The sequence below is a fragment of the Coregonus clupeaformis genome, chromosome 29 (assembly GCF_020615455.1).
Source record: "Coregonus clupeaformis isolate EN_2021a chromosome 29, ASM2061545v1, whole genome shotgun sequence".
NCBI lineage: Eukaryota > Metazoa > Chordata > Actinopteri > Salmoniformes > Salmonidae > Coregonus > Coregonus clupeaformis.
The window spans coordinates 23,660,084-23,686,025 of NC_059220.1; the positions used below are offsets into that span (position 1 = coordinate 23,660,084).

General features: G+C 43.6%; 2 protein-coding genes and 1 long non-coding RNA gene across 5 annotated transcripts in view; 2 read left to right on the forward strand and 1 right to left on the reverse strand.

Moving 5' to 3' along the window:
* Window positions 1-3,130: 3,130 nt before the first annotated feature.
* Window positions 3,131-4,678, reverse strand: LOC121544353. Of its 2 annotated transcripts, XR_005996092.1 has the most exons (5): window positions 4,578-4,678; window positions 4,378-4,454; window positions 4,093-4,165; window positions 3,778-3,876; window positions 3,131-3,621 (listed from the first exon to the last, which is right to left on the reverse strand). It is a non-coding gene; the product is annotated as an uncharacterized LOC121544353 (long non-coding RNA). The 2 variants fall into 2 exon arrangements; XR_005996093.1 differs by having other exon boundaries at window positions 4,378-4,678.
* A 1,089-nt stretch (window positions 4,679-5,767) lies between these two features.
* Window positions 5,768-11,291, forward strand: msh4 (mutS homolog 4). Its single transcript, XM_045209058.1, has 16 exons — window positions 5,768-5,858; window positions 5,951-6,120; window positions 6,278-6,388; window positions 6,486-6,601; window positions 6,688-6,861; window positions 6,979-7,151; window positions 7,649-7,727; window positions 7,824-7,993; window positions 8,156-8,292; window positions 8,543-8,646; window positions 8,933-9,057; window positions 9,755-9,955; window positions 10,085-10,203; window positions 10,612-10,786; window positions 10,876-10,964; window positions 11,094-11,291. Exons 1-16 carry the CDS (start codon window positions 5,768-5,770, stop codon window positions 11,289-11,291), a joined length of 2,232 nt encoding a protein of 743 aa, XP_045064993.1.
* Window positions 11,292-11,306: 15 nt separating this feature from the next.
* ktn1 (kinectin 1) overlaps window positions 11,307-25,942 on the forward strand; it is a 58,359-nt gene continuing 43,723 nt past the window's right edge. The window contains exon 1 of one of the 2 annotated variants that reach the window (XM_045209131.1): window positions 11,307-11,873. The gene's annotated coding sequence lies outside the window, so the exon portion shown is untranslated. The remainder of the gene's footprint in view (window positions 11,874-25,942) is intronic. The other variant, XM_045209130.1, reaches the window with a different exon arrangement.

A 25,942-nucleotide genomic window follows, 5' to 3' on the forward strand; every position in this document is an offset into this window, starting at 1 on the left:
ATCAGTATTAATGGCACCTGTTTGAACTTGTTATCAGTATAAAAGACACCTGTCCACAACCTCAAACAGTCACACTCCAAACTCCACTATGGCCAAGACCAAAGAACTGTCAAAGGACACCAGAAACAAAATTGTAGACCTGCACCAGGCTGGGAAGACTGAATCTGCAATAGGTAAGCAGCTTGGTTTGAAGAAATAAACTGTGGGAGCAATTATTAGGAAATGGAAGACATACAAGACCACTGATAATCTCCCTCGATCTGGGACTCCACGCAAGATCTCACCCGTGGGGTCAAAATGATCACAAGTGAGCAAAACGGTGAGCAAAAATCCCAGAACCACACGGGGGGACCTAGTGAATGACCTGCAGAGAGCTGGGACCAAAGTAACAAAGCCTACCATCAGTAACACACTACGCTGCCAGGGACTCAAATCCTGCAGTGCCAGACGTGTCCCCCTGCTTAAGCCAGTACATGTCCAGGCCCGTCTGAAGTTTGCTAGAGTGCATTTGGATGATCCAGAAGAGGATTGGGAGAATGTCATATGGTCAGATGAAACCAAAATAGAACTTTTTGGTAAAAACTCAACTCGCCGTGTTTGGAGGACAAAGAATGCTGAGTTGCATCCAAAGAACACCATACCTACTGTGAAGCATGGGGGTGGAAACATCATGCTTTGGGGCTGTTTTTTCTGCAAAGGGACCAGGACGACTGATCCGTGTAAAGGAAAGAATGAATGGGGCCATGTATCGTGAGATTTTGAGTGAAAACCTCCTTCCATCAGCAAGGGCATTGAAGATGAAACGTGGCTGGGTCTTTCAGCATGACAATGATCCCAAACACACCGCCCGGGCAACGAAGGAGTGGCTTCGTAAGAAGCATTTCAAGGTCCTGGAGTGGCCTAGCCAGTCTCCAGATCTCAACCCCATAGAAAATCTTTGGAGGGAGTTGAAAGTCTGTGTTGCCCAGCGACAGCCCCAAAACATCACTGCTCTAGAGGAGATCTGCATGGAGGAATGGGCCAAAATACCAGCAACAGTGTGTGAAAACCTTGTGAAGACTTACAGAAAACGTTTGACCTGTGTCATTGCCAACAAAGGGTATATAACAAAGTATTGAGAAACTTTTGTTATTGACCAAATACTTATTTTCCACCATAATTTGCAAATAAATTCATTAAAAATCCTACAATGTGATTTTCTGGATTTTTCTTTCTCATTTTGTCTGTCATAGTTGACGTGTACCTATGATGAAAATTACAGGCCTCTCTCATCTTTTTAAGTGGGAGAACTTGCACAATTGGTGGCTGACTAAATACTTCCCCCCCCCCCACTGTATACACACATACACAGCATTCGGAAAGTATTCAGATCCCTTGACTTTTTCCACATTTTGTTAGGTTACAGCCTTATTCTAAAATTGATTAAAATTGTTTTTTTCCCCCTCATCAATCCACACACAATAGCCCCATAATGACAACGCATAAACAGGTTTTTAGAAATGTTTGCTAATTTATTAAAAATAAAAAACTGAAATATTACATTTACATAAGTATTCAGACCCTTTACTCAGTACTTTGTTGAAGCACCTTTGGCAGCGATTACAGCCTCGAGTCTTCTTGTGTATGACGCTACAAGCTTGGCTGTATGCTTAGGATCATTATCCTGTTGGAAGGTGAATCTTCGCCCCAGTCTGAGGTCCTGAGTGCTCTGGAGCAGGTTTTCATTAAGGATCTCTCTGTTAATCTTTGCCTCGATCCTGACTAGTCTCCCAGTCCCTGCCGCTGAAAAACATCCCCACAGCATGATGCTGCCACCACCATGCTTCACCGTAGGGATGGTGCCAGGTTTCCTCCAGACGTGACGCTTGGCATTAAGGCCAGAGTTCAATCTTGGTTTCATCAGACCAGAGAATCTTGTTTCTCATGGTCTGAGAGTCTTTAGGTGTCTTTTGGCAAACTCCAAGTGGACTGTAATGTGCCTTTTACTGAGGAGTGGCTTCCGTCTGGCCACTCTACCATAAAGGCCTGATTGGTGGAGTACTGCAGAGATGGTTGTCCTTCTGGAAAGTTCTCCCATTTCCACAGAGGAACTCTGGACATCTGTCAGAGTGACTATCGGGTTCTTGATCACCTCCCTGAACAAGGACCTTCTCCCCCGATTGCTCAGTTTGGCCAGGCGGCCAGCTCTAGGAAGAGTATTGGTGGTTCCAAACTTCTTCATTTAAGAATCTTGGAGGCCACTGTGTTCTTTGGGACCTTCAATGCTGCAGACATTTGTTTTTACCCTTCCCTAGATCTGTGCCTCGACACAATCCCGTCTCTGAGCTCTACGGACAATTCCATCGTGGCTTGTTTTTTTCTCTGAAATGCACTGTCAACTGTGGGACCTTATATAGACAGGTGTGTGCCTTTCCAAATCATGTCCAATCAATTGAATTTACCACAGGTGGATTCCAATGAAGTTGTAGAAACATCAAGGATGATCAATGGAAACAGGATGCACCTGAGCTCAATTTCGAGTCTCATAGCAAAAGGTCTGAATACTTATGTAAATAAGGTATGTTTTTTTTTTTATACATTTGCAAAAAATTCTAAAAACCTGTTTTTGCTTTGTCATTATGGGGTATTGTGCGTAGATTGCTGATGATTCTTTTTAAAAAACGTTTTCCAAAATGTGGAAAAAGTCAAGGGGTCTGAATACTTTTCGAAGGCACTGTATGTGATAGTAGAGTAGTGGCCTGAGGGAACACACTTAATGTGTTATGAAAAGTGTTATGAAATGTAATGTAATATTTTAAATAACTGCCTTAATGTTGCTGGACCCCTAATGGGGATCCTTAATAAATACAAATACCAAAAAATCCATGACTATTCATGCAGAATAGAACGAGCAGGGCATTGTGCAAGAGCACAGAGTAATTTCATGTTCAGTGCTCCATGCTGTGAACCAATGTGTAAGGGCTGGACGGGGCTAACACACTGAACAAATAGCTCAGTGCATCGCAGCGAATAGTGATTGTCTGCTTCTATCTACATCTACACACAATCACTTTGCTGCTGAGCATATGTATTTTACATACTTAAAACAGCTAAAATCATCATAGAAAATAAATTCAAAATTCAAAATCTATTTATTTCATGAACTTTTATTAAGAATTCAATTAATGATCCTACAAATGTGTTCCTACAGTTAAATACTGAAATGAGAAAATATAGAATAATGTTTTATTTTCCCTTTTCACTAACTGGTATATTGTATTTATTATTATGGTGCAATGACAATCACAGGCTGGTAAAACTCATAGCACGTACTGAGACACAATATGGATATATATAATAGGAAGGATTTTTAGATAAGTTCTTAGTGCTCTACCCTCTAAACACAATCACATAATGTTGGGGTCCATTCCATTTCAATTACTCAGTTGAACTGTAAATTCATTTCTCCATAGGAGTGCAAGTTAATTATATGTATAACACAACAACCCTGACACCCACACCCACCTACTCACTCACTCAGACAGCTCTGCGAATGTGAAGGATGCAGATGTCAGGACTGTTATACTCTGGGTCCTGCTTGTCCAAAGGGATCTCTTCAGACTGGAAGTCTCGTAGCAGCAACTGATTGGACAACAGACCAGAGGACCAGCAAGTCATTGAAGAGGAACATGATCCTAAGATCTCCATAAGAGACATGAAAAGCTTAAATATAACAGCCACCTACATTTCCTTACACAACAGTTTATGTGATAACAGGAGGACAGACAGAATACTCACCTCAAAAAATGTTTTATAAACTTTGCGGTTGACATCCACTGTGTGTTGCTCATGGCATCATATGATGCAGGTCTCTGGTCCAGCCAGGTGCTTCACAGACTAAGTACAAAAGATGGTCAACAGTTAAAACAACAAACAGTCATTTTTTCACCCATGTATTGAACTCAAGGCAACTCGTAGTGTTCTAATACTGAATGTGTTGGGCAGTTGTACAGGTCTTGAAGCAATAATAAGCAAGTCCCACAAAAACTGAACCAAATTTTCAAATTGCAGCATGAATTGCGTAGCACAACGGTAAATGTGAAAGTATAACACCTGTGCATAATAGAAGCAGTCCACCATCAGGATAAAATGTGGGTGTGGTAGAAACTCTGACACATTTTCACCCCTTTAAAGATAAGAGAATTCCACATTAAGCATTTTCATTGTACATGTTTTGGACATCAACTATAGGCAGCTAGACCACATACAGAAAATCCATGGTTTGCATGCACATTACAGCCGACTGTGGTGACGATGGTTGTCGCTTGTGTTACGTAATAAAATCTCTATATTAACCAACAAGAACTAGAATAAGTACAGTACAGAGCATTTCAGTACCTTGGCTGTGATGGATCCACTGCTGATAAGTGTCTGGTTCTCTTGAATATTGACTTGGAGTAGAAACTGCAGTTCAACTGGACAGACGCATAAACTGGCGTTAGTTAGCTAGCTAGCAGTGAAAGTGAAGCAAATAGTTGGTTTACTAGCTAGCTAGCTAATAGGTCAAGAACATGTATTTAGTGGCTAACGTCACTCACCCCAAATATGCTGCATAAGGCATCTCTTACAAAATATGTATATTGTTCTAATGTTTGTTCCGCCATCTTGTTCTCTGACGTTTTACCGCTTCCTCATTGCATCCACGCCCACTGTGACTTGTGGCACCGCCCACCTGGCGAAATGCTGCCAAAGATGGCGGGTAATTGAAGATAGTTAACGCAGGCCGTTTACTATTCGGAAAAAAATGTCAGTTCCGGTCTACTTAAGGGGGTGGCTCTCCCATAGACACCAACGCGATAGCAGCTGGGTTTGGTCTACTGCTGCATTCAAATCAACTGGGAACTCGGTAATCTCCTACTTCAGTGCGTTCATGACAACTGGGAACTCGGAAATAAACTGGTCATCCAACTCTGGAATTCCAAGTCGGGAACTCGGGCCTCTTTCTAGAGCTCCGACATTCCGACCTGAATATCAATGATGACATGATTTGACCTAGTTTTTTCCACCGAGATCCCAGTTGTTGTGGAAGCTAGATTAATATTTGTGTGTGTGTGAACTGTGCCTTATATTACGCTCGTGCGTTGAATATGTTAGCTGACTCGCGCCCATTGACCCTGACTTTGCGGGAAAGTTATAAACGATGGCTACCTGAGGTTGAGGTAACTTAGCCGTCAACAAACTGTGAGGTGACCTTCTGTTATTATAATTTCTCTAAATTTGTTTGCCGAATCACCATCAAAACTCTTTGAAATGCTTCGAAGTAGTACAGAGGAGTTGACACCTGGCAACACCTCGGACTCCGGAAGAAGCTCGGTGCTGTCACCTTTGTATCATCGAGGCGGACAAAATGGGCCCGTGTCGCTCGGTCGTGGATCAACATCTGCAGGCCTGCTCACAAGAGGTAGGCCTACATAAACTATTTCCCGTTAGCTATGTAAACAAGCGTGCTAGCTAGCTAAGCTAACCATTCTGATTAAATGGAAATCATGTTGGCAAAGTTGAGCACTGCTAAATTCTCTAAATAAAGCTTATACACATTTTCATATTTTTAATTATCTAGGCTACAAGGCACTTAGCCAGGCAGGCTTATTTAGATTGAGTTGTAGACTATAAGTTGATGGCCTCTTTCTTTGACTTAGGTCAGGTGAATCACAACTTCAGAGGGGGCAGGACAAGTTCATCTGTCCCACCCTCCAGTGGCTCCTCATTCTATGGGACCCCCAGACTCATGGGGGGAACCCCCAGACTCGGCAGGACCCCAGGCTCAGCTGGGGCTGTAGGCATACACCCTGTATGGACGCCACAGACTGAACCCTCTGGTAAAGCCATAGCGCAGACACACACAACTGAGTTGTTTTTCACTGGGCTGTCTCAGTTTGAGAGTTGAATTATTCCGCTCTCTCCATTCCAGCAGTGACCACTAGCTGCTCCTCTGTGACCTCGGCCACTGCTGCCTCTGTGATTGTGGCGGTGGTAGAAGGGCGTGGGTTGGCCAGGGGGGAGATTGGCATGGCCAGTATCAACCTGAAATGCCCAGAGCTGGTCCTCTCTCAGTTTGCAGACACTGGGACCTATGCCAAGGTAGAACATAATAAACAAACAGGCTGAATTGGTTTACTGTCTTCAGTATCTCAGAACAGGGACAGACAGGCAAATCCATCTCCATGCAGCCTAGCTAAGTGCATGGTTATCTCAGTGTACTAAAGGAGCGTTAAACTTGTCTCTGATCCACTTCCAGGTTATCACCAAGCTTCACATCCTGGTGCCACTGGAGATACTAATGCCAGACACTGCCAGTGAGAAAGGCAAAGGGACCAAGCTATACAACCTCATCACAGAAAACTTTCAGGTACTGAGTCGAGGTGGTCTGTCTATACTGCTGAAGTGAGACTTTTACCTTTGTCTTATGTGTTATTTGTTGCCTAACCTTCTTCTTTATGTTTCAGTCAGTATCTTTCACTGCAATCCAGAGAAAGTACTTCAATGAGAGAAAAGGGCTGGAGTACATCCAGCAACTGTGTGCAGCAGAGTACAGCACTGTTATCATGGAGGTGCAAGCTAAGTATGTCACTGGGCTCAGAGAGCACAACAATAATAGTCTGTCACTTCATAATAATCAGTCCATTGAACTGCAGTGTTCATCCCCAGATACTATTGCCTGGCAGCTGCTGCTGCTTTGCTGAAATACTTTGAGTTCATTCAGAACTCCATCTATGCACCAAAGTCACTGAAAGTAAGCTTCAAAGGGAGTGAGCAGACTGCCATGATCGATTCAGCGTCTGCCACTAACCTGGAGCTGGTTGTCAACAACCGGGACCACAGGTATGGGGGCGTGGCAGAAGGATGTGAGACCGTCTCACTTATCAGTTTTTCAAACATGGTCAATACATCAAGAGAGTATGTGATGTCCAGGGTGTGTGTACATTTGTGTGTCTGCAGGAGTGAACATACCCTGTTAGGGGTGCTGAACTACACCAAAACCCCTGGTGGGGGAAGGAGGCTGCGCTCTAACATTCTAGAGCCCTTGCTGGATGTCGATACCATAAACATACGTCTGGACACCATTCAAGAGCTGTTACAGGACGAGGAGCTCTTCTTTGGCTTAAAGAACGGTTAGTAACAGCTACTAACGGTGTTACCTTATATTACAGTGATAGGTTTTCAATGTTGATTGACAGTCCTTTAAAGATTAGTGTATTTCCTTTGTTCATTTCTACTGTGCCTGCAGCCATTGGACATTTTCTGGATATAGACCAACTGCTCTCTGTTCTTGTCCAGATTCCCAAGCAGGAAACGGTACATATAGACGTTATTTGATTACTTGTGATACATTTGATTAAATAAACTATTATATTGCTCCTTTCAATGGTATGGTTTCCTGAAGGTAAAAGAGTTGTCAACGCCATAATGATGGAACAGTGAGAGTAATGTTAGAATCTGTCCGTTTTCCTCTCAATGAAGGTTCAAGTTGCAGAATCAAAGATTACACATGTGATTCAGCTGAAGCATACTCTGGAGTTGGTACCACCACTGAGGGTAAGTGCTCTGTGTCCTTATAATATATTCAAAATCATTACTGTTGTTGTACCATGTGCCTTTTTATAACCAGTATTGTGTAAACAGATGGTGCTGAAGAACTGTAACACTGCTCTGCTGAAGGCTTACAGCAGCTCACTGGAAGACAACAGGTACATTATCACTAAAGGGATTGGGTTTTCAATTAACAGGCCTCTAGAACACCTCTCAGGCACATTGCCTTCATTGATCACATTATGTTTCCTCAGGTTTGACATGATCCTGGACCAGATCAAGACAGTGATTAATGATGACACCAGCTACATGAAGGGGAGCCTCAACATGCGTACACAGAAGTGCTACGCTGTGCGCCCCAACATCAATGAGTTCCTGGACATCGCCCGGCGAGCCTACACTGAGATTGTGGATGACATTGCAGGTGTTCACTAGATGGATATGATGTTTTAAAGGGATATGCAAATTGATAATCTCTTATCGGATTATCCCTAATTTATTTCAAACTTGTCTCTGATGTGTTATGTGTAGCCTACAGTAAATCTTTCCTGGTGTGAATTACATAATGAACCCTGCTGATGCACAGGGCTGGTTGACCAGGTGGGGGAGAAGTATGGCTTGCTGATACGCACCAGCTTCAGCACAGCTCGAGGCTTCTACATCCAGATGAAACTGGAGGGGGGAGCTTTACCTGATGGGGAACTCCCAGCTGACTTCATCAAGGTAATAACCTATTTGATGAACACCTCTGTACCTGGCAATGCTGGATTGTGGCAATGATGAATGGATTATACAGAGCATTAAGTGAGAGAAACCCATTACAAGGTGTCATGTTGCTTCATGTTCATTGTTTAAAGTGGCTGTACCTGTCAGAATTTCTTTGGCTCTATATTACACTAAAACTTGTTCGGTATTCTCATTCATATTAATATATTTTCATATTCTTGCTGTGTTTTATTCACACTTTCCTCAGGTGACAAAGCACAAGAACAACTACAGCTTCACCACAGCAGACCTGATGAAGATGAATGATCGCTGTGATGAGGCTCTGAGGGAAATATTCCACATGTCCTATGTGTGAGTAAAGAGCAGCTTCACAGCCTCACAATTATCAGGCTACATTTTCAGTGTATAATGTGTACAGAAAAATATGTATTCTTTGCTTTGATCTGACTGACAAACCTACCCTTTATTTCTGTTATTATCATGTGTCATAAAGCGTCTGCTAAATGACGTAAATGTAAAATGTAAATAACTGGGGGAAATTGGATTGATTTATTATTGTTTACCCAGTAGATGGGGCTATTTAGTTTGTTGTGGCGTTGTAGATAATGTTGTCCTGTTTACACCTGTCTCTTTCCAGGGTGGTGTGTCAGCTGCTGAGTACAGTTCATGAGCGTATCCACTGTCTTTACAAACTGTCCGATGCTGTGTCCATGCTAGACATGCTGCTGTCACTAGCCAATGCATGCACCATCTCAGACTATGGTAAGTCAAGCAGGAACGTTAATAAATGTAATCAATGATTAATTTATTCTGTACATTTCTGCAACAGAACACAAAAAGTATGTGTTGCTCAAATTCATAGTTCACGCTAACCATATGATCCAGTCAGATTCAAGCTATCCCTGGAGTGGTTTGACCTCTAGACAGTATCTGAAGAAACCCACACACTCATCCATCTCACATAGCAGCCAGTCATAGCAGCATGAGTGAATAGTGTGTCAGCAGCAGCACCCCCAGTTCTCCTCTATAAGTGACAAAGAGGCTGCTGTGATCTGCTCTCTATTTAACATTGGTTGCCCTGCTAGCTTAAGTTGTCTGGGCAGCAGCTCCCATAACCATGTGGGTGGTGACCAATGGCCCACAGCTGTCTGAAAAAGGATCTCTGGAGGGACTTGTGCTGACTGACGGCCCTCTCTGTCTCAGTCATCTCACTCTCAGATTACCCTGGTCACGTAACCGTTACTGTATTTGACCAGACCAATCTCTCTGCAAGACACGACTACTGCATGTACTGTACGCTAGAAGTGTTTGGAATTTTCTCATAAAATGTGTGATAAAATAACAAACACAACTGAATGTCATCCACAGTAATTCAACACAGAGGAAAACATTTATTTACCATCCACGTAATTGTACATTTGAATTGTATTGTAATTGTTTTCCTTCTCTGTGCCTGCAGTGCGTCCTGAGTTCACAGACACACTGGCCATCAAGCAAGGTCGTCACCCCATTCTGGAGCGCATCGTTGGCCAGCAGCCCGTGTCCAACAACAGCTACATCTCTGAGGGCAGCAACTTTGTCATCATCACTGGGCCCAACATGAGCGGCAAGTCCACCTACCTCAAACAGGTGGCGCTGTGCCAGATCATGGCTCAGATAGGTGGGTGGAGAAACCACAAAATTAATTTGAAATGGAATGTAGTTATATAATTAACTTAATTTTCTGTGTTGTAACCATTCAACGGGCTTACTCACAGGCTATTTATATAATGAGTCTGATCTTTCCTAGGCTCCTTTGTGCCTGCTGAGTATGCCTCCTTCCGCATTGCTGACCAGATTTTCACCAGAATCGGGGTGGATGACGACTTTGAGACAAACTCCTCAACCTTTATGGTGGAAATGAAGGAGGTACATTTTCCATATATTGGCCAGTGGTTTGGTATGGATTTTCGAAATACCGCAAAGTAATTATATTTCATTTATTTGTCTTTGTACTCCCAAGGTCTCATATTTAATCCATAATGTGAGTGATCGGTCTCTCATTATCATAGACGAGCTTGGGCGTGGTACTAGTGCTGAGGAGGGTGTCGGCATCTGTCACTCTGTCTGCGAATTCCTCCTTAGCCTCAGGGTAGGTACAGTGTCCAACCAGCACAGTGCCTCTCTCCTATCTGAAACAATAGATGATTAATTTGATTTTTGTGTATGAATCATGGAGTCCTTTCTTTTCTTTGACTTCCTGTTACATGCACTGCTCAGATCACAAGCTATCATAAGATAAATATGTGTGCTCAGCTGTTTACCTGCTGGTCCCAGGCGTTCACTCTGTTTGCCACACACTTCCTGGAGCTATGTCAGCTGGAGACATTGTACCCCAATGTGGAAAACCAGCACATGGAGGTTCAGCACACCCGCACTGGTGACACGGGTACAGAGAGTGTCTTCTATACCTTCCTGCTGAGCCGTGGAAGCTCTGAGGAAAGAAACTATGGTAAGGAAATACAATCAGACACTTAACATTGTCCAATCTCAATCATTCAACTTAATGGTAAAAGGTTTACTGTAATGTTCAACTTGCAGGTCTGAGGGCTGCGGAGATGACTGCACTGCCTACAACCATAATCCAAGAAGCAAAGGCGATTAGCTCCAAAATCAGCCAACAGCTCTTGGTATGCTTTTCCAGTAGGCCATGTCTTATAATTATTTAGATCTAATTTACTATCCCATCATCTTATTCTCTGTGGTCCCTGCTGGTCCGTCAACCTGTCATCTTCCTCCTCCCTCCTACCCTGTCTCAGGCCAAGCACCACAGTGATCCGGAAACGCAACGGCAGAGAGCAGTGTACCACCTGGCCACCCGGCTCCTGCAGACAGCCAGGAACTCCAAGCTGGACCCTGACAGCCTGCGCATCTATCTGAAGGGCCTGAAGAGACACTATGAAGCAGAGCTGCAGGTCACAGGAGAGCCTGTGTCCATGGAGACAGAGGAAGAATGATTCAGATGAGGAAAGGGATGTCAAAGGGTGGGAAGGGGGCGATGAGATGGAGAGGAATTTTGAGGAAGCTTGTGGACTTATGAATGATGCTGTTTGACTATAAATGGTCTCCTATAATGATATTCAATGACATTGTTGTTAGATGTTCCCATGGGGGGCCAGTATGAAAAATGTATGCACTCACTAAAACTAAGTCGCTCTGGATAAGAGTGTCTGCTAAATGACTAAAATGTAAATGTTGAGTATTTGTTTTTATCTCGATGTTAATCTGTAATATTTTAAGATTTTTTTTATATTTTCCTAAAGTGTCTTATTAACTTGACATGGAGCTGGACAACAAGGGAGGGGCCCACATTTTTAACACCCACGTAGCTTCAAAACCCCTATCAGAGAAGAAGGCCCTGCCTTTCCAACGTCGTCGTCTCCAGTCTCCTCCCTTCATTGAATTCTACGCTGTGTCCTGAGACATATCGACCCGCCCACGCGAAACAAGATACACGGGCAGCGTTGAGTTGTGCAGCTCTGGGGAACTCACCATTTCATTTCAACATTTAGGAAACTGCGGAATTAAAACACCTCAGGGTATGTACATTACATGTTCTCATAACATTTTTTTAACGAGCTAGGCACTCAAGGTTTCGCGTAGCTGAGACAGTAATCTGGGCCTGGCACTAGCGCCAATGCACTGCCGGAAAATCGGGGACGCAAGAGTGGGTCAGATTTCAGGACAAGGGGGTGGGTGACTTTGTAGACGAGGCCTTTTGTTGGGATTGGCTTCTCAGGTGCTGTAGACTGGGTTAGGTTTTATAATAAAGCCAACAGTAACTGTTTTGGAAACGTTATTTCTAAACAACATAAAGTATGTGGTTTCCAGCATTTCACCTGTTTAAAATAGAATAACGTTAACTATGTCCGTACATCTCGAGACGTCACTCACTGACCAGACAAGTTTTCCTGTAAGTGTCATGATTTGCAGCACGATGACACAGATGGAACTGGCTAACAAACGTAACGTTAATCACTTCATTTATTGTTGGCTGGTTTCCTTGGACAGCAAACTAGTTAGCTAGCTAAACGCCCTGACCCAAAAAGATGGCCTACTTCGTTTGTGTCTAAAGTAAGGCAGGCGTCATTGGAAAAGCCGGAGTAGTTAGCTAACTATCCATGAAATACATTAACTAGTTACCAACATGTACGGCCCTAGTCAAATAATGACATTACGGCTTTGTAACTAGCCAGTTCGTATCCAAAGCAGGGCCTTACCAAAGCCCTTCCGCCAGTATCGTGTCCACCCACTGATGTGTATGTTGCTAGCAAGTTACATTGAACAAAAATATAAACGCAACGTGAAGTGTTGGTCCCATGTTTCATGAGCTGAAACAAAAGATCCCAGAAATGCTCCATATGCACAAAAAGCTTTTCTCTCAAATATTGTGCTACAACTAGTTTCCATCCCTGTTAGTGAGCATTTCTTCTTGCCAAGATAATCCATCCACCTGACAGGTGTGGCATATCAAGAAGCTGATAAAATGGCATGATCATTACACGGGTGCACCTTGTTGGGGACAATAAAAGGCCACTCTAAAATGTGCAGTTTTGTCACACAACACAATGCCACAGATGTCTCAAGTTTTGAGGGAGTGTGCAATTGGCATGCTGACTGCAGGAATGTCCACTGTTGCTCTGGTGGACATTTCTCTACCATAAGCCCCCTCCAATGTCATTTTATTGAATTTGGCAGTAAGTCCAACCAGCCTCACAACTGCAGACCATGTGTATGGTGTCGTCTGGGCGAGCGGTTTGCTGATGTCCGCTGTGAACCAAGTATCCCATGGTGGGGTTATGGTATGGGCAGGCAAAAGCTACAGACAATTAACACAATTGCATTTTATCGATGACAATTTGAATGCACAGAGATACCGTGAAGAGATCCTGAGGCCCATTGTCGTGCCATTCATCCACTGCCATCACCTCGTGTTTCAGCATGATAATACACTGCCCCACGTCGCAAGGAAGCTGAACATTTCCAAGTTCTTCCGTGACCTGCATACTCACCAGATGGTCTGGATCAACGTACGACAGCGTGTTCCTGCCAATATCCAGCAACTTCGCACAACCATTGAAGAGGAGTGGGACAACATTCCACAGGCCACAATCAACAGCCTGATCAACTCTATGCGAAGGAGATGTCGCGCTGTACGAGGCAAATGGTGGTCACACCAGATACTGATCCATGCCCCTGCCTTTGTGACCAACAGATGCATATCTGTATTCCCTGTCATATGAAATCCATAGATTAGGGCCTAATGAATTTATTTAAATTGACTGATTTCCTAATGAACTGTAGCTCAGTAAAATCTTTGAAATGGTTGCATTTATATTTTTGTTCAGTATAGATAATACATTTGCATTATGGTTAGTAAGATAATAGCAGAGCAATATCTAACCACAAGTGCTGCTTGCTAACTTACGTGCAAGGACATGGCAGGCATGCTAGCAGAGACAGAACATTTCATCGCCTTGAAACGGAACTGATTAGCCTAGGGCTAGGCCTTATGCAATACTAGCTAGGGGAGTTTTGCTTAGAACAGCCTGTTAGCATGGCACAAAACACCCGTTGTAGGCAGTTTTGTGGGTAAAGGAAATTACTACTTGATCTGTAGAATAGTTTAATTAGCTAGCTGGTTACATTCACAGCATTACACTGTTTTAATGGACGGAGAGATTACTGTTTTGAGTTGTCCCAGTCATCTGCACCTAAATGGTTGTTAGGCTTATCATATGATCTCGAATGGTCTAATACAGTGATTGTTGTGAGCCTCACATCAGTGTGCGTTTCTCTCCCACCATCTGTAGCTGTTGAGAAGAATGAGTGATCCTTGAGGTTTGTGTTTAACTAGCTAGGCTACTCCGGTATTTTGAAGATGATCTCTGCTTGTCATATCTATAACATTTTAACTGGATGAAGTCCCCCAAGTGCTCTTATTCATTACCCAATGACTTGTGTTGACAGGGGCCATCTACAAAATCTGTATGGCTTGACATTTGTGAAATGCTCTCCTTATGTTGCAGCCATATGAGGAGGTATTTTTGCAGTAGGCGATATACGTCCAGACTCCCTGGTCCTTTTCCTTACATTAGGGTTGTAATTATTAGTCCAAACAAGTTTAGCAACTAAAACAAGAGTTTCTCCTTCCCCATTTGCTTCCATTTAAGAAACGCTTTGCAACAGAATTGGCGAAATGGATAACCTTTTTTTTCGGTTACCTTTAGTGATTGGTCAGTTAGGACTGTGTGTGTGTGTGAATGGCGGCCTTCTCTTGTGAGTCTTATTCCAGATATGGCTTGAAGGGGTGGTGATTCTATTTGTTTGCACCCACAGGGCTGGCTGCTGAGATACCTTACCAGCCTCTGGCTTCAGAGAGGCGTTGCAGTAAACCTCATGGCTTAACCTGCATACTGAGGGATGTAACGGCTGGTTCTTGTCAATGTCCCCCTCAATATCTCTGTGGGTTTATCTGCAATACTTAAATTATGCATATTTTGGCATGTTCAAGAATATATCCTACTGAAACATTAGCAGAGTAAAAATACGTTTACTGCTGTTACTTTTGAACACGATATCACTGATACATATTACAGATAAAGGTCATGTGTAGTGTGCCCTTAAAGGCTGGTTCGTCACACTCTGTTTTCTCTCCTTCAGGACTGATAGATTATAAAGGGTTCCCGACCCAAGGCCGCCATGTCTGTCCCTGCCAAAGGGACAGCTAGCCAATGGCCTGAGAGGGCTTTGTCTTCCGGGCTCATTTCCATGCTGGGACATGGCTCCTGCTGTACTGGGAAACTTTGCACCCTCCAGTCTGAAGCATAGCTAGGGCTGAAAGCAAGCAGGCAGGCATGATGTGATTTACCCCACCCATCCTGTCCACACTGCCTTAGTGTTCTTTTCTGCTTAAGAGGTGTTTACTTTCACAGCTCCAGTTGTCCCGCCTAGGGTGTTTCCTGGTGAAGTAACTGTTAACGGTGGGTGCTCTGGTTTGGTGCCGAAAGGGTTAGTGGCCCAACACCTCGCTAATCAGTTTGTTTTTGCACTTACATTTAAAATTTTTACATTTTTAGTCATTTAGCAGACACTCTTATCCAGAGCGACTTACAGTTAGTGAGTGCACACATTATTATTTGTTTTTTTCATACTGGCCCCCCGTGGGAATCAAACCCACAACCCTGGCGTTGCAAACACCATGCTCTACCAACTGAGCTACATCCCTGCCGGCCATTCCCTCCCCTACACTGGACGACGCTGGGCCAATTGTGCGCCGCCCTGTGGGTCTCCCGGTCACGGCCGGCTATGACATTCGAACCAGGATCTCTAGTGGCACAGCTAGCACTGCGATGCAGAGCCTTAGACCACTGCGCCACTCGGGAGAGCATAATATATATATATATCTTTGTGTGACCTTGTATTCAAAATGTGAATTCTTCCATTGAGTACATTGTCATATGCCCAATCATGCCCTCCTACTCCCTGCTTTTGTTATTGAGCAACTTTGGTTCATATTGTTAGCCTTGAAAGCCTCTAGTTGCTTTTCCTACTGGTATCATGTCCAATATGGATGGAGTACTTTCAAATGAGGTATCCGATAAGCTCATTTTACTCAACAGATAAGCAAATCTTACTCAACAAAGAGATGTGGCAAAGAATTTTGTGCGAATATTTGCTCTTCTGATCAACTAGAAACTGGCACATACAACTAGAAACTGGCACATTAACCATTATGTGGTTTGAATAGGGGCAATTTCATGGTCACAGAATGATGCTGAGACTCACATTTTCACATTAAAATGTATTCCAAATAAAAACCATTGTTGCTAAATTGAACACCATATAACTCTATGCACAATAACTACTTTTAACAATTTCCACCGAACATTTTCCAAAAACACATTTACTTGAACAGTGCAGATGTGAAGTTTGGTAACAGAATGATGGTAAAATCTCCCTCTGTTTGTGACCAAGTTTTCCAAAAACTCTGTTAAATATCTACTCTTAAGATTCAGATGTCTGCAGAAAGAATGGGGTGTCGGCTATGATATGTCACCTTGGGTTTGAAAAAATCTATTTTGGTTATTGAACTACAGTAAGTGAAGTGGATTAACACCTGGTAATAGAATGACATAATGGGTCCCTGATCTGTACTACACGGAAATGCATAATGATTGATATGAATGCCATTCTCTTCATGATGTGTCCTGAATATGTACACAACGGTTGTTACGTTCTCCCCTCGGGTGTAGTTCGTCTGAGGAGGAGACGTAAATGCCTGGGCCTGCGCACACAAGGTAAACTAGATGAAGGTGGGAGAAATGTGGGGTGTAATGAACTAAAATAACCAGACAACAACCAGATCAAGGTTAGCCCTCGGGGGACGTTTAGTAATGTACTTAAACAAAATAAACAACACCCATAAAGAAACAACAAATCAATCAAATAAACCAGGGAAGGTAAGAGAAGGGAATATTTGGGAACGGGGTCCAATTAATGAAAATAAACAAAAGGTCCCTCTTCTACACACCTAAACCTTCCTATCACACTCTAACCCTAACCCACTTTCCTACCTGTTTACCAAAAATACAGGGGTGACACCCGCCCGGCTAACCTAGTGTGTAAAACAATGGGTTATCTACGTGTGAATGTACACCCATGGGCAGATCTACCTTTCCCTTCTCCAGGACCTAGGTAGGGTGGAGTACATCAGCTAACTGTGCCACTAGAGATCCTGGTTCGAATCCAGGCTCTGTCGCCGCCGGCCGCGACCGGGAGACTCATGGGCGGCGCACAATTGGCCCAGCGTCGTCCAGGGTAGGGGAGGGAATGGCCGGCAGGGATGTAGCTCAGTTGATAGAGCATGGCGTTTGCAACGCCAGGGTTGTGGGTTCGATTCCCACGGGGGGCCAGTATAAAAAAAATATGTATTCACTAACTGTAAGTCGCTCTGGATAAGAGCGTCTGCTAAATGACTAAAATGTAATCAGGAGGACAGGCTGGAACACAAACAAAGATAAATTAACACAGCCAAACAACAAGTGTCCTCTCCCCTCCTTTCTTCGAGCTCACACGGCAAACAGGTATACTCTCATCAATCAGCTACAGCTGCCAGGACTCCGGACCGAAGCCACGCCCACCATCGTCAGCCGCAACTCAGCACACCTGTAATGCCCAGAACACACAAACACACTACAAAGGAAAATGGGGAGAAAGAAAAATACGTCACACGTAACAACGGTAGAAATATGCAATATCCTCCTTTGCATATTTGGGTATTTTAATGATCTCTGCCCCAAAACAAGAACACATTTTAACCGATCATAGATGCCTGTTTCTCAAGTTACACTGTACATTAGTGTGCTCTACTGCAATGGATCCCAACCTTTTTCGGTTACTGTTACCACCGACTGAATTTTTCTCTGCCCGGAGAACCTCCTTGTGTGCATTTTACCAGTAAGCATATGGTCTCATGAGTCTTTTCAAGTACCCCCTGTGGATAGGCCAAGTACCCCCTGTGGATAGGCCAAGTACCCCCAGGGGTCCTAGTACTCCGAGTTGGGAACCACTGCTCTACTGGACACTACAGTACTCTACTGTGCTGTTCAAACTTGTGAAACATTGGTCTGGCCCACCGGACCAAAAATCTACGTCTGTGGAAATCAATTACTATTAAATAAATACTTCACAGAGTTCAAGTAACATACACATCTCAACATCAACTGTTCAGAGGAGACTGTGTGAATCAGGCTTTCATGGTTGAATTTCTGCAAAGAATCCACTACTAAAGGACACCAATAAGAAGAAGAGACTTGCTTGGGCCAAGAATCATGAGCAATGGACATTAGACCAGTGGAAATTTGTCCTTTGGTCTGGAGTCCAAATTGGAGATTTTTGGTTCCAACCGCCGTGTCTTTGATAGACGCGGTGTGGGTGAACAGATGATCTCCACATGTGTATTTCCCACCGTAAAGCATGGAGGTGTTATGGTGTGGGGGTGCTTTGCTGGTGACACTGTCAGTGATTTATTTAGAATTCAAGGCACACTTAACCAGCATGGCTACCACAGCATTCTGCAGTGATACGCCATCCCATCTGGTTTGGGCTTAGTGGGACTATCATTTGTTTTTCAACAGGACAATGACCCATCACACCTCCAGGCTGTGTAAGGGCTATTTGACCAAGAAGGAGAGTGATGGAGTGCTGCATCAGATGGCCTGGCCTCCACAATCCCCAACCTCAACCACATTGAGATGGTTTGGGATGAGTTGGACCGCAGAGTGAAGGAAAAGCAGCCAACAAGTGCTCAGCATATGTGGGAACTCCTTCAAGACTGTTGGAAAGCATTTCAGGTGAATCTGGTTTAGAGAATGCCAAGCGTGTGCAAAGCTGTCATCAAGGCAAAGGGTGGCTATTTGAAGAATCTTTGAAAAAGGTTTAACACCTTTTTTTGGTTACTACATGATTCCATATGTGTTATTTCATAGTTTTGATGTCTTCACTATTATTCTACAATGTAGAAAATAGTAAAAATAAAGAAAAACCCTTGAATGAGTAGTTGTCCAAACTTTTGACTGGTACTGTACATTCAAATTTAATTATATTCCCTTGTGTGCGACTTCAGCTGTTTCCCATATCCAGCTGTTCCATTCTCTGTGTAGCCTGCTGCTACAGGTAATTGCCAGAATAAAGGAAATGTCAACATAGTGTCTTAATAGGGCGTTGGGCCACCACGAGCCGCCAGAACAGCTTCAATGCGCCTTGGCATAGATTCTTCCAGTGTCTGGAGCTTCCTGTGGAATCACCTCATGCTTTCAATTGTATCCCTCTTCCTTTATTTTGGGAGTTGCCTATAGAATTGAGAGGTATCACTCGAGTCGCAACAAAATGGAATATAACATTGTGGATAAAGTTCGGAATGACTATTTCATGTGTACAACATCGAAAGATCTGCATCGCTATATCGAGAGCGTTGCCGTTTCTACGAATTTGACATGCTCCTATGAACTTCACATGTTGGTGCTCATTGGTCTTTTTACATGGAAATTCTCATATGCATTATTGCTCTGTGAGGAAAAATGCCCTGTGTTTTTTCTATTTGGGCAAGTTAAGTGTCTGACCCTGTGGTATCGCGATACTGTTTGTTATCGTGATACTTGGCCTGGTATCACATTGTTAGTGAAATGTTGGTATTGTGACAACCTCATTCTGAAAATAGGCAAATTGTCTTGCAGTTGACACAGATTTTCCGTGCTAAATTAGTCACCTTTTTAGGCCCTCACCAGTTAACATCTCTGCTTAAGCCCATCAAGCCCAGAGCATCACTGCAGCGGAAAGTTATTCTTAAATGTATTATCATGGGTAATCTGATTTAATCCAAATTAGGGCCTACCTAAGAGGCCCAGCATGTATCTGCTAGACAGAGCCGAGTCCTGTGCTATTGCTGACACCAATCTGAATCCAGAGCAGGCGGGTATTGCCAGGTCAGCAGCACTGTTTGTAATTTTGACAAAAATAGTACACTTCTATCTAGACCGTGACCCAGGGCTGAAATGTTTTCATTTCCGCTCGGTGGTGTACAAATAAAGCGATGCCTGACTGAGTGAAACAATCAATGTTCAGATGATCACTGGACAGGCATTTCCTTGTAATGTTATTTGGCTACGTACTGGTTCTCATTTCTACCACTATCGTCTCTCCACTATTGTGGTTTCTTGTAACTAATAGAGCCGACTATGTTTGCATCGATTGTTGGTCTCCTTCGTTCTCTTTCCTACCACAAACTCCTAGGACTACCTCCAGTGTAGGAGCTACGAGACCGGTGTAGGCTTCACTTTGGCTGATGACTACTTATTGCTGTGTCTTGGGCCTGCCAGGGCAAGAGGAGCCTTTTCTCCTTTAACCAGTCAACGGGCTGGTTCAAAACTGCAGTACTGGTGTGACATTTACATGTTGGTGTTATTTTTGCCCCTTGCAAAGCCCTTCTGTAATGAGTTTAGAATGTCATGTAACTCTGCAGGTGCATTGAGGAAGGGGACTGGATTAACCATGGAGAGGGTCAAGCCATCAGATTTACATTTACATTTTAGTCATTTAGCAGACGCTCTTATCCAGAGCGACTTATCAGATGTCAATTTTTGTGTCCCTCATCTAATGGTATAGCAGTTAGCTAACATAAAGATAAACTGATTAATTCAATATGTATTGTTTTTCTTAATTACCAACTGTAGTAGCTAGTCTACCCTGTGTCAGTGTTTTTCCATTAGCTCCGGCTGTCGGCTAATCAACTGGTTACAGACTAATTTTCAGCGGGCTACTTTTTCCACTTCATATTAACTACTTTTCATTTACAAGTTTCAATTTGCTATTCCGTCGAGCCCACTGTCGAGCCCTCTCCTGCTATAATGAAAGATATGCAGTCAAATGTCTTTACATGGAGGAGGGAGAGAGCATGATGCTCGTGAAATTGCACGTCCCATGTAATGGAAGTGGTAACGATGAGTCAAAATCCACCTAGCCTAATTATTGTTTTCTGGCACATTCATTTATTTTCTTTCCCGTGTTTCACAAAGCCAGCCACACTGAGTCGTGGCGCATAGGCTATTTACTGTGCTTTGATTGACAACTGAACAGCCAGTGTCAAACTGAATAAAGTCAAACTTCTATATCTCTTTGCCATTTATAAATCATGCTAGGTCATATGTCCATGGTATCGCATCGGGACAAGGAAACCAAAGGATTTCCTAGGTTTATTTTCCTTGGATATCGGGACTTGCCAGACAGTGACGCTAAAGGGAGTGACTGACTCAGTCAGTGTAGCCTACCGAATCGCATCGGTGAGAGTGCTGTTCATTTTGGCTCCCAAATTTGCGTAGGCTTTTTGGCGATTATCTGCAGATAAATTATGAAAACATTCAATGAAGATGGTGAATCATAACTGCAGGAACAATAGGGAATGGAGAGCCTCATTCTGGTTCAAATATGATAATTAGGGCCCTCACTGAATCCAGGCATTCAAACAGAACTCAACAATTTTCAAAACTGTATGGACCTGAAGGTGTTACATTTTATTAATTTGCACTAGTTTATCAGAAGACATGAACAGAATGCATCAGTGACTCTCATTTCCTGAAACTTTCTGAAGAGGCAACGAGAATGTGCGGTGTGCGCGTCTACCATTAAAATTCTAAAAACCAGGCAGAATAAACGACATCTAAAGCCTGTATATCGAAAATACAGATTTTTGTTGGTAAACCTGAAAAATGTATTGAACTCGCCAAATTGAGCACGGTTTCAAATGATCACTCTATGAGAATAACTGTTCCAGACGCGAAATGCGCATCACTTCACGCTGGCAACTTTTTTTGGAAAAATATTCTGTTCCATTTTATTCTATTATATTAATGTTTTTTTTTTACTATAAAATAGATGTCTTGACTGTGATAAGGGTTCTGGAAATAAGAGCGTCTTGTCTGCTAAATTAACAAAGCAAGGCTATGCCATTGCTGAGGTTACTGCCTTTTTGAAGATTGTGTTCCGTGATATAATATAACCATTTGGTATTACGGATTCAATAAATTAATCTAAAATGGCACTTGCTTCTTTTAACTGACTGAAAAAAATATTATATTATATATATATATATATATATATATATATATATATATATATATATATACTGCTCAAAAAAATAAAGGGAACACTAAAATAACACATCCTAGATCTGAATGAATGAAATAAATTAAATACTTTTTTCTTTACATAGTTGAATGTGCTGACAACAAAATCACACAAAAATTATCAATGGAAATCAAATGTATCAACCCATGGAGGTCTGGATTTGGAGTCACCCTCAAAATTAAAGTGGAAAACCACACTACAGGCTGATCCAACTTTGATGTAATGTCCTTAAAACAAGTCAAAATGAGGCTCAGTAGTGTGTGTGGCCTCCACGTGCCTGTATGACCTCCCTACAACACCTGGGCATGCTCCTGATGAGGTGGCAGATGGTCTCCTGAGGGATCTCCTCCCAGACCTGGACTAAAGCATCCGCCAACTCCTGGACAGTCTGTGGTGCAACGTGGCGTTGGTGGATGGAGCGAGACATGATGTCCCAGATGTGCTCAATTGGATTCAGGTCTGGGGAACGGGCGGGCCAGTCCATAGCATCAATGCCTTCCTCTTGCAGGAACTGCTGACACACTCCAGCCACATGAGGTCTAGCATTGTCTTGCATTAGGAGGAACCCAGGGCCAACCGCACCAGCATATGGTCTCACAAGGGGTCTGAGGATCTCATCTCGGTTTCCCTAATGGCAGTCAGGCTACCTCTGGCGAGCACATGGAGGGCTGTGCGGCCCCCCCAAAGAAATGCCACCCCACATCATGACTGACCCACCGCCAAACCGGTCAGGCTGGAGGATGTTGCAGGCAGCAGAACGTTCTCCACGGCGTCTCCAGACTCTGTCACGTCTGTCACATGTGCTCAGTGTGAACCTGCTTTCATCTGTGAAGAGCACAGGGCGCCAGTGGCGAATTTGCCAATCTTGGTGTTCTCTGGAAAATGCCAAATGTCCTGCACGGTGTTGGGCTGTAAGCACAACCCCCACCTGTGGACGTCGGGCCCTCATACCACCCTCATGGAGTCTGTTTCTGACCGTTTGAGCAGACACATGCACATTTGTGGCCTGCTGGAGGTCATTTTGCAGGGCTCTGGCAGTGCTCCTCCTTGCACAAAGGCGGAGGTAGCGGTCCTGCTGCTGGGTTGTTGCCCTCCTACGGCCTCCTCCACGTCTCCTGATGTACTGGCCTGTCTCCTGGTAGCGCCTCCATGCTCTGGACACTACGCTGACAGACACAGCAAACCTTCTTGCCACAGCTCGCATTGATGTGCCATCCTGGATGAGCTGCACTACCTGAGCCACTTGTGTGGGTTGTAGACTCCGTCTTATGCTACCACTAGACTCCAACCAAATGCTTCCTGTAGTTGTTGATCAGTCTCTCACGTCGCTGTGGAGGAATTTTGGCCCACTCTTCCATGCAGAACTGCTTGAACTCAGTGACATGTGGGTTTTCAAGCATGAACTGCTCGTTTCAAGTCCTGCCACAACATCTCAATTGGGATTAGGTCTGGACTTTGACTAGGCCATTCCAAAACTTCCAATTTGTTGCTTTTTAGCAATTTTTATGTAGACTCGATTGTGTGTTTTGGATCATTGTCTTGCTGCATGACCCAGCTGCGCTTCAGCTTCAGCTCACAGACGGATGGTCTGACATTCTCCTGTAGAATTCTCTGATACAGAGCAGAATTCATGGTTCCTTCTATTAAGGCAAGTCGTCCAGGTCCTGAGGCAGAAAAGCATCCCCAAACCATCACACCACCACCACCATGCTTGACCTTTGGTATGATGTTCTTACTGTGGAATGCAGTGTTTTGTTTTCACCAGGCATAATGGGACCCATCTCGTCCAAAAAGTTGACTCAAGTTTGCCAAAAAGCACCTGGATGATCATCAAGACTCTTGGAAGAAAGTTCTATGGACAGATGATTCAAAAGTATAACTTTTTGGACGACATGGTTCCAGTAATGCCTGGCGAAAACCAAACTCTGTATTCCACAGTAAGAACATCATACCTCAACACGGGGGCCCCTCAGGGGTGTGTGCTCAGTCCCCTCCTGTACTCCCTGTTCACTCATGACTGCATGGCCAGGCACGACTCCAACACCATCATGAAGTTTGCAGATGACACAACAGTGGTAGGCCTGATCACCGACAATGACGAGACAGCCTATAGGGAGGAGGTCAGAGACCTGGCCGTGTGGTGCCAGGACAACAACCTCTCCCTCAACATGATCAAGACAAAGCAGATGATTGTGGACTACAGGAAAAAAAAGAGGACCGCGCACGCCCCCATTCTCATCGACGGGGCTGTAGTGGAGCAGGTTGAGAGCTTCCTTGGTGTCCACATTACGAACAAACTAACATGGTCCAAGCACACCCAAGACAGTCGTGAAGAGGGTACGACAAAACCTATTCCCCCTCAGGAGACTGAAAAGATTTGGCATGTGTCCTCAGATCTTCAAAAGGTTCTACAGCTGCGCCATTGAGAGCATCCTGACTGGTTGCATCACTGCCTGGTATGGCAACTGCTTGGCCTCCGACTGCAAGGCACTACAGAGGGTAGTGCGTGCGGCCCAGTACATCACTGGGGCCAAGCTTCCTGCCATCCAGGACCTCTATACCAGGCGTTGTCAGAGGAAGACCATAAAAATTGTCAAAGACTCCAGCCACCCTAGTCATACCGGAGCGCCAAGTCTAGGTCCAAGAGGCTTCTAAACAGATTCTACCCCCAACCATAAGACTCCTGAACATCTAATCAAATGGCTACCCAGACTATTTGCATTGCCCCCCTCCCCTCTCTGTTAAGCTGCTGCTACTCTCTGTTTATTATCTATGCATAGTCACTTTAATAACTACCTACATGTAGATATTACCTCGACTAACCGGTGCCCCGCACATTGACTCGGTACCGGTACCCCCTGTATATAGCCTCGCTATTGTTATTTTTACTGCTGTTCTTTTAATTATTTGTTACTTTTATTTTGTATTTTATATTGTATGTCTTTGATTTATTTTAGTATTCTTTCTGCATTGTTGGTTAAGGGCTTGTAAATAAGCATTTCACTGGAAGGTCTACACCTGTTGTATTCGGCGCATGTGACAAAATTTGATTTGACACACACACCAGTCAAAAGTTTGGACATACCTACTCATTCCAGGGTTTTTCTTTATTTTTACTATTTTCTACATTTTAGAATAATAGTGAAGACATCAAAACTATAAAATAGCACATTAAATCATGTAGTAACCAATAAAGGGTTAATCAAATGAAAATATCTTTGAAATTCTTCAAAGTAGCCACCGTTTGCCTTGATGACAGTTTTGCACACTCTTGGCATTCTCTCAACCAGCTTCATGAGGTAGTCACCTGGAATGCATTTCAATTAACAGGTTTGCCTTGTTAAAAGTTAATTTGTGGAATTTCTTTCCTTTAATGCTTTTGAGCCAATCAGTTGTGTTGTGACAAGGTAGGGGTGGTATACAGAAGATAGCCCTATTTGATAAATGACCAAGTCCATATTATGGCAAGAACAGCTCAAATAAGCAAAGAGAAACGACAGTCCATCATTACTTTAAGACATGAAGGTGAATCAATGTGGAACATTTCAAGAACTTTGAAAGTTTCTTCAAGTGCAGTAGCAAAAACCATCAAGCGCTATGATGAAACTGGCTCTCATGAGGACCGCCACAGGAATGGAAGACCCAGAGTTACCTCTGCTGCAGAGGATAAGTTCATTCGAGTTAACTGCACCCCCTAATAAATGCTTCACAGAGTTCAAGTAACAGACATTTCTGAACATCAACTGTTCAGAGGAGATCGCGTGAATTAGGCCTTCATGGTCGAATTGCTGCAAAGAAACCACTACTAAAGGACACCAATAAGAAGAAGAGACCTGCTTGGGCCAAGAAACGTGAGCAATGGACATTAGACCGGTGGAAATGTGTCCTTTGGTCTGGAGTCCAAATTGGAGATTTTTGGTTCCAA